The sequence below is a fragment of the Calidris pugnax genome, unplaced genomic scaffold, assembly GCF_001431845.1.
Source record: "Calidris pugnax isolate Ruff unplaced genomic scaffold, ASM143184v1 scaffold1007, whole genome shotgun sequence".
NCBI classification, from domain to species: Eukaryota; Metazoa; Chordata; class Aves; order Charadriiformes; family Scolopacidae; genus Calidris; species Calidris pugnax.
The window spans coordinates 14657-27770 of record NW_015091650.1 but is presented as its reverse complement, the minus strand read 5'-3'; the positions used below and the strand labels follow the sequence as shown (position 1 = coordinate 27770).

Here is a 13114-nt window from a genome sequence, read left to right as displayed (position 1 = left end):
CTGGGGGCCGGGCCGAGAGAGGACCTCGGGGGGTGGAAAACAACCCGGTGGGCCCCATAGTCCCCGCGGTGTGCCGGGCCTTTGGGGGCGGCTGGGGGGGCCTCGGTACCCCCGGGGGGGTCATCGGGTACTGGGGGATCCCCGCGCCTTTGGGGGGGGGTTGTTCTGTCCCCATGGGATCCCTGCGCCTTTGGGGGGTCCCTGCTGCCCCCGGGGTGTCCCCGCGCCTTTCAGGGGGGTCTTTGCTGTCCCTGGGAGCTTGTGGGGAGTGTCCTTGCCACCCCCAGGACTGTCCCTGCTGCCCCCGGAGGAACGTTGTGCTTTGAGGGGGGTGTAGGGGTGGGCTCCCTCGCCCCCACGGCTGGTTCCTGTTGCCCGAGGAATCCCTGGGGAAGGGTCTTGGGGATCCTCTCTGCCCCCTTTTGTTCCCAGGGTGCCACCAGTGCCCTTTCAGTGAATACTGGAGGGACCTTTCTGTCTCCAGGCCTGTGCTTATCACCTCTGGTGCCACCATCTCCTTGGGGGGGACACTGAGGGGACCCCTGCCATTCCCAGGGCCATTCCCTGCCATCTCCAGGGGGTTTACCTGCCTCGGGGGGTTGCTGAGGGTCCTCTCCTGCCCCTGAGGCTCCTTCCCTGGTGCCCCCGTGGTTTCACGGTGCCTTTAGGGGAGCCCCGGTGGTCCCTTCCAGCCCTAGAGTATGTCCTATTGCCTTGGTCATGGGAGGGGAGCTCAGCTGAGGGTCCCTCCTGCCCCCTGAAGGTCCAAACCTCGTTGTCCTTTGGCCTTCCTCACCCAATCCCTTCCAGGACAAGTCCCCACTGTCCCCAGGGGGGTCTCTGGGGCAGACGTGGCCGGACCCCACACTGCTGGGCTTTAACCTGTCGTTTCCGTCAGCTGCCAGTGAACCTCCAGCCCCGGCACCGCCGCGCAGGTGAGTGGCCACCCTGGCCCTGGCCGCGCTTGCCTCCTGTCTGTCTGTCCATCCCACAAGCTGCAGAGCTGGAGGTTTGGGCTGCATCTCCCTCGGTCTTTTCTCGATGCTGAATTATTCCTGTTGGGGGCTGCTCACCCCCTCACTCCTGCGGGATTTCTCCTGCAGGCTGGGCTTTCCTCAGCCTCGGGACCACCGATTCCCCCTGGGGAGCCTCTCTCCCGCCGGGTGCTGGGCCGTGCTGCACGCTGAGGCAGCCAGTGCTTGTTAGCTGCAGTTAATTAGGCCCTGTCTGCACTGGGAGCAGGTTCGTGCCGTCCCACGAGGTGCTGGGGGAGCCAGGGCTTTGCCGTGGGATGGTGCGGAAGAGCCGTGGGGAGGTGGGTGCCTCGTCCCCCAGGGAGACGCCGTCGTGCCCAGGATGCTCTGAGATGGGGATTCCAGACCTCCCTGTAATTGCAAGTGGGAAGCTGCTTAATTAGTGTCGTCACTAGGACTGGCCAGGCTCCCAGGTAGATTTGTAATTAAGCAGGGCTCTCCCAGTTGTGGCCCAGTGGTGGGTTTCTGTCCCCGTCCGGCGAACAGGAGGTGCCCGTCTGGCCTCTTCCCCGTGAGGGGCATTTTGGGTGGAAACCTGCTTGTTGCGGGAGGTTTAATTGGGGGGTTTAACCCTCCCGACACCATTTTGGGGGGAAGGAAGGCTCCTCCACGGCGAACAAACGAGGTTGCCTCCCTCCAGGTCCGATGAGAAAACTTTCCTTAAATAGAAGAGGTTGAGCCGAGCCCGACAAAACATGTGCGGGAGGGACCCGCTGTAAACACGGGCACAAGGCCGTGCCGTGGCGTCCTCTGGGCATCCCGGGGCGTCGGGAACCCAGGTGAGGGGCTCTCAGGGGGTCCGAAACGCCCCCCGCTCGCTTCTGGCCCCCTTGCTCCTCTGCTTTATGTAGCCCGAATGCAGCCCGGGTGCCCAGCGCCCGTGTAGCCTGGCTATTCGGCTGTTTATATAGCTATGTAAATATTTTACATTTGAGGATCGTTCAGGGACAGTGCGGCTGCGGGTGCTGCGTTTCCAGCCGTAACGCGGCCGGGCTGGTGATGCCGAGTCCTGCGGGCGCTGCGGAGGGCACCGGGTGCCAGCGGGGACGGATGGTGGGTCTCGGGGGGCAGCGAGGGGACTGTGTCCCGTCGGCTCGTGGCGTTGGAGGTTGGGGTTGCGGCTCGGGATGGAAAGGATCGTCTCCTGGGCGCAGCCGTTGGAGTTGCCGATGGGTGCCGTGCCGGTGTGGGGGTTTGGAGCCTGGCACACGGTGGGCAATGCAGCGGTGTGAGCCCCAGCTCTCTGTGCCATGGGATGGTGAGCCCCGGGTGCTCGCTCGGAGGGTCGAGGCTGCTCCTGCCGCTGTGGGAGGAGGTGGTGGCCCTGCCGCAGCGCTCACAGCCCAAGCCTGGTGGCCGTGGCAGCAGCCAGGAGGCCATGGCATGCAGAGGGATATTTTTAGGGCCCTTGCGAGGGTGCTGGGGAGTCAGGCTCCAAGCATGTGAAGCTGGGAGCACTGATCCTCTCCAGATGTTGACTCCAGGGAGCCGTGAACCCACGTGTCGACTCCTGGGGACGCTCCATGCGGTGCCCTGGAACCGGGCTGGGTTCACTGGCCCTGGCCGTCTGCCTTGAGGCATCTCCTCCTTTGGCAGGGGGACCTGGCCTGGTGGCTCGGTGATGGGCTCAGATCTCCTGGTGAGGGCTCAGGGCTCTCTGCAGGGCTGATGGTGTCCCTGCTCCCTCTGGTCCGCACTGAACAGCGTCCCGTTGCCTCCCTCAGCCGGTGCTCCGTGGTTCGGGGTGATGGAAGCGATGCCTTTGGCACCGTCGGTGTTTCCAGCCACCATTAGCTCGATGGGAGGGTTCCCCCGTGTCCCCCCGCTGCCGGTTTGTCGCTGCCCGAGCCCCCGAGTGCCGATGGCACGCTGTGCCACGCTGTGGGGCTGCCAGTCCTTGCCACGTGAGCGGTTTGGGCGGCTGCGAGCGGAGTTGGTGGGTGTCTGGGGAGGCTGACGCAGAGCTGCGGGAGCCGAGCGCCCATTCCTCAGCACCGGGCACCAGCAGGGGCTGGCACCGTGCTCCCGGCCGCAGGAGATGTCTGGGGAGCCCGGGGTCCCCCAAAATGTCCCTGGTGCTGACAGAAGCCATGTCTGTCCCCGCTGTCCCCTTCGCTGAGGGCTTTTTTTCTCAATTCTCTTAATTTCTCTGTGAGGTGACGGTCCTCCGGCAACGTGGGTGGATGAGACATGAAGTCAGGCTAATTATTTGGTAATGGATTCCTTTCCCCTGAAAGCGTGCTGCTTGTTCCTCACCTTCCTGAAAAGGCTGCCGTGAAAGGGGTATTAATGACAGATCTGAATAGGTAATTTGGCAGAAGAAAATAACTGCTGGGGAGCAAAGTCCAAACCTGTTTCTTTTGTACCTGCCTAGACCTTCCTGGCCCCTTGATTAGTTGTGTGTGGAAGTGGGACGTGTGGAGTGACCTGTTGCTGGGCTTTCCCATCCCGGGCGGTGGGAGTGAAGCTGTAGCTGAGCTGGGTGGTGTTTGGAGCCTGTTCCTGACTCCCCCGGCGTGACGGGAGCAGGACGGCGTTGCCTCCAGATTCCAGCAGTAAATTACAACCAGTCCTGCCCCGGGGGGAGAGGGGTGCTGAGCTCTGGGGCTACTCTCATCCCCCGCTTCCCTTCTCTCTTCCCCCCCTCCGCAGCCTCGCTGGTTTTTACAGTGGTTCTGGCAGTGCTGGACGGGGAATGGTTAAACCTGAAGCTGCAGAAAACACTTTTATCTCTTTCTCCCTGTGCTGCTCCTCTCGATAGGAGCGGCTGGAGCTCGCTGCTGTTTGCAGTTGCATAAACTCAGTTTCCTTACAAACGCTCCTACGCTGCAAGGGCTTTTATCGCCCTTCTGCTGCCCAGGCCCTCCCAAGGCACCCTCTGCAGCCGTTGGCAGCTCCAGAAAGCCCTGTTTTCCTCCTAAATCACCCTTTTCTCAGAGGGCAGCCGTGCCCAGGCTTGGGCTGGCCCTGACAGACCCAGCCTGGGCAGAGCCTTTCGCCTTCTTTGGCTCTTTGGGGCTCTGCTGGTTGCTAATTCCCGACCTAACGAGGATTAGCCTCCAGAGCGTTTGCCGTAATCGGAGTTAATGATGTTCTGGCTTCAGCTTTTCCCCGTGTGTGAACCGGGAACTTTTAGCAGAGTCCCTAACCCTGGTTAAGAGCGAGCAGCTAAACAGAGTATAAAAAAACTCTGGCTAAAAATAGAAGGAAAGTAAAGAACGAGCAAAGCATAAATAAAATGTTAGGGTGTTGTTTTTTTTCCCCCCCCTCCCTCCACCTTGGCAAAACCTCTGCTGTTCGTGACTCTGACGTGTTTTCCTCCTGGTGTAACCCGGTGCCTGGTGCTCTCCCCAAAAGCCACCTGTGGCCACCGGGCAAGCGATGGGCACCGCTGTCCTGGGGGTGTTTGCAGCCCCCGGGGCTGGAGGCAGCTCTGCTCTGTGGCCCCCTGGGAGCCCCCCTGCAGCCGGAGGAGCCAGGGCCACTTTGGATGCCATCCTGCAGCCCGTGCCCCGCCTCCTGCCTCCCAGGCAAGGGCTGGGAAATGCCTGGGAGCCAAAAACATGCTCGGCTTCGGTTTCCCTGTGCTCACGAGGGATTGGTGAACCCCTCCTGTGGAGCAACTGGGAATGCCAGGGAGCTCCTGGCCTCCTCGCCTGGCTCTGCCCTGGTGGAGCTGAGTTTTGGGGATGCCAAAGGCCAAAGCTTGCTCTTGGGGGGGAGCGAGAGGGCTGGCCTGGTGTCCAGAGCTGCTCTCCTGTCTGTGGCGTGGAGAATGGCCCCGTGGCGATGCCGGGAGGGTTTTGTGCGTGGGAAGGTGTTTAAAATCTGCCTCTGGGGTTAAAAAAAACCCTCTTGAGTGTCTTTTAACTGGCAGCCTCGGGGCTGCCGGTGCCAAGAGGTTTCTCAGTTTCTCCTCCCCAGCCACCTTTCCTTGTCCTGCCCCCCTGCCAGCCCCTTCTCCTGCCGTCCCAGCCCCGCTCCTGCCCCTTCTCCTGCCCCTGTGCCGGGCTGGGGATCACCCCTCTCAGTGTGAGAGGTGACACGGGGACTGGGGACTGGGCAGGACGGGCAGTGTGACAGCCACAGATCGGCTTCCTCGTTAAGTTGATGGCATCTGAGCAAATTAGAGATGGAGAAGAGTTCAGGATGGCGGGGATCAGCTGTCACCCGGCCATGGGTGCCATGGAGGAGGCCGAGGGACGTTGCTGTTCCCTCTGCTGATGAGCTTTTGTTGCTGTGCACACTCGAGTGTGTCCCCTGTAGCCACATGGGCACCGCACCCCCCTCTGGCTCTTTCCCTTGGAAAATGGTGCTCTCTGGACCTGCCTGTGACGCTGCAGGTGCCTGTGTGGCTCCACCAACCCAGGGATGGGCCACCACGTCCCCGTCTGGGCAAACTGGCCATGGCGGGGAGGCTCCAGCCCCTGTTCTCTCCCTCTCTCCCATGCAGGGTGAGCGCTCTGGAAGACGCCATGTCGGATAAAGGGAGCAGCATGGAGGGGAAGACGGACATCGTGAACGGTAAGGGTGCCAGCAGGGACCCCTCTCCCTGGGCTGGGGGTCTCCCCTCCTGCTGGGGAGGCTGATGGCATCATCTGCGCCACGCAGGCAGCTTGTCCAGCAGCCCGGAGGAGATGTCAGCCGAGGAAGGACGAGAAACCTCCTCCGGCATCGAGGTGGAGGCCTCCGACCTCAGCCTGAGCCTCACGGGGGACGACGTGGGGCCCAACCGCACCAGCACGGAGAGCCGGGACACGGACACGGAGAGCTCGGGGGAAGAGAAGGACTCTGACAGTATGGACGACACGGGCCACTACTCCATAAACGAGGAGAACCGGGCCCTCGACCGGTCGCACTCGGAGGAGGAAGAAGAGGAGGAGGAAGAGGAAGAGGAGGAGGAGCAGCGGTCCCACCGCCGCGCCCAGCGCAAACGTGCCAACCACGACCAAGACTCCTTGGACAACGAGCAGGCCCTGGAGGACTGGGTGTCCTCGGAGACCACGGCGCTGCCCCAGCCCCGCTGGCAGGCGGTCCATGCCCTGCGGGAGCGGGAGCTGGGCTCCAGCGCCCGCTTTGTCTACGAGGCCTGCGGGGCCAGGGTCTTCGTGCAGCGCTTCCGCCTGCAGCACGGCCTGGAGGGACACACGGGCTGCGTCAACACCCTGCACTTTAACCAGCGCGGCACCTGGCTGGCCAGCGGCAGCGACGACCTCAGAGTGGTGGTGTGGGACTGGGTGAGGAGGCAGCCGGTGCTGGAGTTCGAGAGCGGGCACAAGAGCAACGTCTTCCAGGTGAGGAGGGGGCGGGAAGGGTCCCGGGAGGGCTGGATGTGAGAGATTTCCCTCCCCTCGGTGGGCAGGGACGTGCTCTGGAAGCACCTCATTTCCTCTGGACGATGCTGTGCAGGGAAGGAGGGATGTGTCGTAGAATCGTAGAATTGCCCGGGTTGGGAGGGACCTTTCAGGTCTTCGAGTCCAACCGTCAACCCAATGCTGACCCATGTCCCTCAGCACCGCCTCTGCCTGGCTTTTAAACCCCTCCAGGGATGGTGACACTTCCCTGGGCAGCCTCTTCTGAGGTGTGACAACCCTTTCAGTGTAAAAAATTTTCCCTGATATCCATCCTAAACCTTCCCTGGCGCAACTTGAGGCCGTTTCCTCTTGTCCTGTCGCCTGTTCCTTGGGAGAAGAGACCGACCCCCACCTTTTAACCATGTCGTTAGAGCTAAGGGCAGCGGGGGGAGTCCAGCCCTGGCTGGGGCTGGCGGGGTGAGGTGTCCCCACAGAGGTTCCCCAAACTGAGCTGTGGCCATCGCTGCAGCTCCGGCCCCGGTGAGCAGCGGGTCTGGGAGCTGCCGTGGGCAGGAGCCGTGTCTGGAGGAGCCCGTGCCGTGGTGGGCAGCAGCTCTGTCAGTGCCAGAGGGGCCTGGAGGGCCAGGATCTGCTGCCACCGCGGCACAGATCACACTTGGAGGGTCCACCAGCATCTCCTGGGTCCCGGCTCTCTGTGCTCACGAGGATGATGGTTCAGAGAGCTCAGCCCTTTGAGCCCAGGATTTACAGTCACCACCCACAGATCCAGGGCTCCTTGGGCTCTGCCGGGGGTGCTGCCCCCCATTTCTCTCCTGTTTCACCTCGTTTCCTTCCGTGCTGCCCTGGGGCTGAAAGCCATCCCTCTGCTCACTCTCTTGCAGGCCAAGTTCCTCCCCAACAGCGGCGACTCCACGCTGGCCATGTGTGCCCGGGACGGGCAGGTCCGGGTGGCCGAGCTCTCTGCCACCCAGTGCTGCAAGAACACCAAGCGTGTGGCACAGCACAAAGGAGCCTCGCACAAGGTGAGCCCCGGCCGGCCTGCTGGACCCCCCAAAACACCAGAAATGGTGAAGGCAGGGCCGTTGCCATGGAGAGACCTGTTCTTAGACGCTTCTTTACATCGCTGTCACCTCTGAGGGCGAGGAGGAGGGTCAGGGCACTTGGCCCTGGGTATGGAGGGCTCGGTGCTGCGCTGCCTCCTGTTTGTAGCCGATGATTTTCGGGGAGAAAGGGATCTTGCCACTTTGTTGGGTGAAAAGGGAACCAATGCCCGAGTATTTATCTTCCAGCTGGCCCTAGAACCGGATTCTCCATGCACTTTCCTATCGGCAGGTGAAGATGCTGTAGTCTTCACCATCGACCTGAGACAAGACCGACCCGCCTCGTGAGTATTTCTCTGCCCACTCCTGACTCTGGAGGGAGATCTGGGGTCCCAGAGGGCTCCCCTGCGTCAGGCTTCACTCGACTGCACAGGGATGGGGGTCCCGCTCGGGCCACTGCCTTTTCACAGCCTCTTCAATAGGGAAAAAGTGGGAAAAGAGATATTTTTTTGCTTTTGAGCTGTATTATCTTTCCTGAGGCATGTGGTCGGAGCAGAGCGCTTTTCGGGGCTGTCCATCTCACACAAGGATATGGATATGAATGTTGCTAATTAGACGAGTGTTTTTTTGAACCCTCTTCCTCCCCAGGAAGTGGATGTTGGGGTAGAAAACAGCAATAACAGCCCTTTGCCCGTCCCAGGGCAGGGCTTGGGGTCCTACGCTCCTCCTGCGCCGTGAAGTGGCTGATCTGGCAGCCGCCCGGCGCCCGCGGTGCGCCTGACGCGCTGGTCGCATGAGCGCGATTGCAGTTAATTGAAAAAACAATAATTAGCCAAGCAGCCGGGTGGTGCGTGCTGGATCCTCACCCGTATCGCCCGGCGGATCTGTCGTTTCTGACGAGCTTCCAAAATAAATCCGCGGCGGGTGTTGGAGCAGACGCCAGGGTTTGCTATCACGGTACTTTTCCGACGTAGCAGCGTATTATTTTGAAGATGATCCTGCTTAAAGCCCGGGGCTTCGGCGCTCGTCTCCCCGTGGCTGGGTTTTATTTGTGTGCGCGAGGGCTTTTGTCGACGAGCCTTGAACCCATCTGTTTCATAACCAGGGCAAAAACTGCCAGGGCATTTCCAAACAGACGCCTTTAATCCCCACATCCCCGTTTCCCCCCATCCCTTTTTTGGGTGGGTTTGGAGAGGAATCAGTCGGTCAGTGGGTCTGTCCCCCCTCCCTGTTTGGGTTTGGTGCTGGGGGGGGATTGTCACCTCGGGAGCGTGACACAGCTCCGGAGGCAGGGCTTGCAGGCAGACCGTAGGCAGCTCCCGTCCCTCATTAAGCCGAACGGTATAATTAGAAGAAAAGACGAGCTTTTTGAGCTGGCTGTTCCTTCTCGACGATGCTGCCTCAGTTTGTGTTCACGGCTGCAAAAGCCCGAAATATTGAGCTCCTGGGGGAGGGGGGATGGTGTGTGTGTGTGTGTCGGATTTCGTTAAATCTGGGTTTTATTACAGCGAGACGGGTGGGGAAAAATAACAGCAGAGCGTGTTCTGCTCGGGAGTTAATCCCATTCTGCCCCCACTGCTGTCTGTCCGGGCCCCGAGACCCCTCAGTTTTGGGGGGAAGGTGCCAGGGGATGATTTCACTCCGCGCCACAGACGGAACATGTGCTGGCTTCAGCTGGGAGGCTGAAAGAGCCGGGGTTTGGGCTTTTTTTTTTTGTGTTGTTGTTGGTGTTGTTTTTTTTTCTGGGAGTGAGTAAGAGACTCTCGCAGCTCCTGCTTTTCCCATCTGGACCCTGTTTTGAATTGGAGGTGGATTTTTTTTTTTTCTGTTGTTGTTGTTGTTATTATTTTTCCTTGTTTCTCAAAGGAAACTGGTGGTGACCAAGGAGAAGGAGAAGAAGGTGGGTCTGTACACCATCTATGTCAACCCAGCCAACACCTACCAGTTTGCTGTGGGAGGCAGAGATCAGTTTGTCAGGTGAGTCTGTGCCGGGGGCCCAGACTGAGCCCCCAAAACGACCTCAAATGTCCCCGTGGGGGCTGAAGGTCCCCCCTGAGCTCTGATGTCCCCCCCAGAAACGCCTGTGGCTTCAATCACTCGGTCCTCCACAGCCTGTTCTCCCGTAACAGCAGGAACACCGGGGGGATTAATGGAGGATTTGGATCCTTTGGGGTTTAGCTCTGGGATCCAGATCTCCAGGAGCTTGGAGATCCCTCCCTTGGGAGCTGGCGATGCCCTTAACAGGGTCCCCCCCCTCGGGCAGTGCCCAGGGGGTAGCAGAGGGGGGATTAAGGATTGGGAATGGCTCGGTTTCAGCAGGACTGAGCTCCTTGGGTGATAAACGCAGCCCCCCAGCCTTCAAAACACTGGGGGGCAGCCCCCGGTGTGGGCTGGGGCTGTGTCCGTGTGTCTGTCCCCTCGGCTCCCCGCACAGCCCCCCTGAAGCTGGGGGATTTTGGGGTGCAGCTCCTGTGGCCACCAAACCCGCCCAATTCCCGGCTCCTGAGGGAGCGGGGGGGGGATGCCGCAGCCCCCCGCCGGCACGGCTGGCACGGCGGTGGCTCCCGCAGCGCCAGCACCCGGTGTCTGGCATCTCCTGGGGTGCCAGGCGTGTGAGCACCGCACACGTGGGCTCGCAGACTGCTCACACTCAGTAGCCCTGGTGGCTCCCAGAGAGCCCAGATGGTCTCCCAAAGCGCAGCCTCCCCCCTTTCCCCATCTCCGCTGCTCTCAGGGTCCAGGCGCCTCCTCTCCCCCAGTCTCCCCAGCTCTGGGGGTCTCCTGGTGGGCTCCTGCATTGGGGAGGAGGTTGGGGACCCCCAGGAGCCAGGGGACAAGCGCGGTGGTGGCCACCCCCAGCCCTTTCCGAGCAGCCTTGGGGCTGACAGAGCCCCACGCGCGGGTGGTGGCCTGTGCACACACAGGCTCTGACGTTGTCACACGCCACCGACCTGATGAGAGGTGACATTAAGCTGCTTTGGCCAAGGCTTGGGCCGCTCCGGGGTGGGTTGTGGCTCCGGCGGTGGCACGGCGTGGTGGGGGACAACGCCAAACGCCCCCCTCTTCCTCCCCCAGGATTTACGACCAGCGGAAAATAGACGAGAACGAGAACAACGGGGTGCTGAAGAAGTTCTGCCCCCACCACTTGGTAAGTGGCTCCATGTGGGGGTCTCTCCTCTGCAGGGACATGGCGGGGGGACCGGTGGAGGACATCCCATGGTGGCCACTAGCTCTCGGCTTCTGGCGTGGGTGGGCAACAGCCCTGCAGCTCCGAGCACGGAGTGGGAAAACCTGGGGGGCAACTGCATCCGCCGTGGGGCAAGTGACAGGCAGCCACGTCCCCTGCCCATGCCAGCCTTGCCACGGGGCCACCACTCACCCCGTTCCCGTAGCCGGGCCGGTGCTGGGTGCAGGGAGAGCCGGGCCGGGCCCTGGACAGGACTCATAGCCCGGATCTGTGGAGTGTTCCCTCGGGAGCCCGGCCTGGGAGCGGCCGAGCAGCGAGAGCCGGCCAAGTCCTCGCAGGCTTCCTGCCTGGAAAACCGCTCCGGAGCCCCGGCAAACCGCCCGCGCTTTGGTGTTTTAATGATTTGACCCAAATCTTCCGCTGTCCGTGAAGCCCCGTTGTGGCGTGGGAGGAGGCAGGGATTTTTTTTTTGTGGTCGGAGTGTTAGGGCTCGTGCGGAGCCGTCACTGGTGTGGTGAGCTGCGTGCGGGCTCAGCGCGGCGGGCGGGGATGGAGGGGGCTCTCCGTGCTTCCCCCAGGTGAACAGCGAGTCCAAAGCCAACATCACCTGCCTCGTCTACAGCCACGACGGCTCGGGTGAGTCACTGGTGGCCCAAGGGGGTCAGTGGTGGGTGGTGGGGCTGCGGGGACACCCCCCCAGCAGGGGGACCACCCCCCCGTGCCCCCTAACGCCCATCTCCATCCCACCCCAGAGCTCTTGGCCAGCTACAACGACGAAGACATCTATCTCTTCAACTCCGCACACAGCGACGGCGCCGAGTACATCAAGAGATACAAGGGACACCGCAATAATGCCACTGGTGAGGACGCCCCCCGCTGCAGGGGGGTCGGGGGGGTCTCCCCAGCTCACCGTCGGGCTCCCACCGCCACCCCGTCCCCTTCCCCGCGTCCCAGCTTGCCCCGGCCTCCCCCTCCTTTCACCCACCCCCAGGCTTGGGGAGCTGGGGGGTGTCCCCAGAGCAACCTGGAAAGAATAATCGCCTGCTTTGAGCTGATTTCTGGCGTTTTCATCTCCCTCTCCCAGACCCCGAGCCCAAACCCCGGGGCTGGCAAAGAACGGGCCGTTCTGTGCCCGGGGACGGAAGGGATCCCCGCGGTCACCCGGGAAACAGGAGGGGAATGGGTGGCTCCTGACGGCCCCGGGGGGGGGCTGCTGCTTTCTCTCCTTTTGCAGTGAAAGGCGTCAATTTTTATGGCCCGAAAAGCGAGTTTGTGGTGAGCGGCAGCGACTGCGGCCACATCTTCCTGTGGGAGAAATCCTCCTGCCAGATCGTGCAGTTCATGGAGGGCGACAAGGGAGGGGTGGTGAGTCCCCGCGCCGTCCCCGGCCCCTGCCACCTGCAACTGCCACCACTTTTCATGGGGTTTTTTTCTGCCAAAACCCCGACAGGGAACCCGCGGGTGCCCCAGCGTGGGCTGCTCAGGGCCATTCCTCCCCAGGGGGGCTGGTGGGGGCCATGGTGCCTCCAGGGTCTTCTGGGGTGTGAAATCCCACGGGGATGTCACCGAAGGAGGGCTGGGACCTCAGAGTGGCTTCTGTCCGTGATGGGGACAGCCCCCTCCCCTTTCCCCTTCGGGGGGGGTCTGTGGGGAGACTGGGGCTCCCCGCTGGCCCTGCAGCTGCGTCCCCAGCCCTCACATCCAGGAAGGGGACGCAGCTGCACCGGGGACGGTCCCACATCCCATTTCCCAGGCTCTGCCCAACGGCAGTCGGGTCCCGTGGCCACTGCTGGGGGGGCAGGGGGGGTCCGTGGCCTGCTTTGGGCTCGGTCTCACGCACCCCCAAGGCCATCGGTGCCTGTCCCCAACGGGCACGGGGCTGGGGGGGGACGGGGAGCACTGGTGGCACCCCCAGCTCCTGGGACAGGGCAGGCTTTGGGTCATGGGGAGGGGGATGGTGGGTTTTGGGTCACAGGGAGGGGAGGGCAGGTTTTGGGGACACACACACACACACAGGTCCCTCGCTGGCATGGGGACGGGGGGGGCAGAGCCGGTCCCCGTTGTCCCTCTCCTCCCCCGGCCCCACAGTCGCCTTTTGTCTGGGTGGCCGTGGCTCCCTGCCAGCTCCTGGTGGCCACTGGCACCACCACCCCCGGCTGGCAGAGCCACTGTGGGGCTGGGCTGGCCCGGGGACCCCCCTGCAACAGCCAAAACCAGCCCAGGGACCCCCCCAAACAGCCGAATCTGGGCTTCAGCCCCCTGGGAGGTACGAGCCCCCTCTCCTTTTGCCTTGGGGCTCCCCACTTTCATTGCACCCCTGGGCTGTGGGTGCCCCGTGAATGACTTGGGGGGGCACCCCCAATTTTGGGCCTTGCCCCCCTCCCCCCATATTCCCACAGCTGGAGTGTGGGGACATCCCATGGGACACCCAACAAGGTCTCCCCATCTCCCTTAACCCTTTGAGACCCTGACCCGAGGCCAGGGTGATGGGCTGGGAGGGAGGGGACACCTTCTAGGTGCCAGAGTTGACACCCCCCC

At 62.3% G+C, this 13114-nt stretch overlaps 1 protein-coding gene across 1 annotated transcript; it reads left to right on the top strand.

Moving 5' to 3' along the window:
* The first annotated feature begins 86 nt into the window (after positions 1-86).
* Positions 87-13031, top strand: LOC106899938 (DDB1- and CUL4-associated factor 8-like). The gene is made up of 11 exons (XM_014961876.1): positions 87-935; positions 5488-5558; positions 5646-6328; positions 7231-7371; positions 7639-7733; positions 9256-9366; positions 10465-10537; positions 11155-11212; positions 11329-11436; positions 11811-12533; positions 12976-13031. Exons 2-11 carry the CDS (start codon positions 5510-5512, stop codon positions 13029-13031), a joined length of 2097 nt encoding a protein of 698 aa, XP_014817362.1. The 5' UTR covers positions 87-935; positions 5488-5509.
* Positions 13032-13114: the final 83 nt, after the last annotated feature.

Bases quoted from the DNA above. Each gene is read 5' to 3' on its own strand.
- LOC106899938 (XM_014961876.1), top strand. From the start codon at position 5,510: ATGTCGGATAAAGGGAGCAGCATGGAGGGGAAGACGGACATCGTGAAC. The intron at 5,559-5,645 runs GTAAGGGTGCCA...TGCGCCACGCAG, and splicing joins GAAGACGGACATCGTGAACG to GCAGCTTGTCCAGCAGCCCG. The intron at 10,538-11,154 runs GTAAGTGGCTCC...TGCTTCCCCCAG, and splicing joins AGTTCTGCCCCCACCACTTG to GTGAACAGCGAGTCCAAAGC.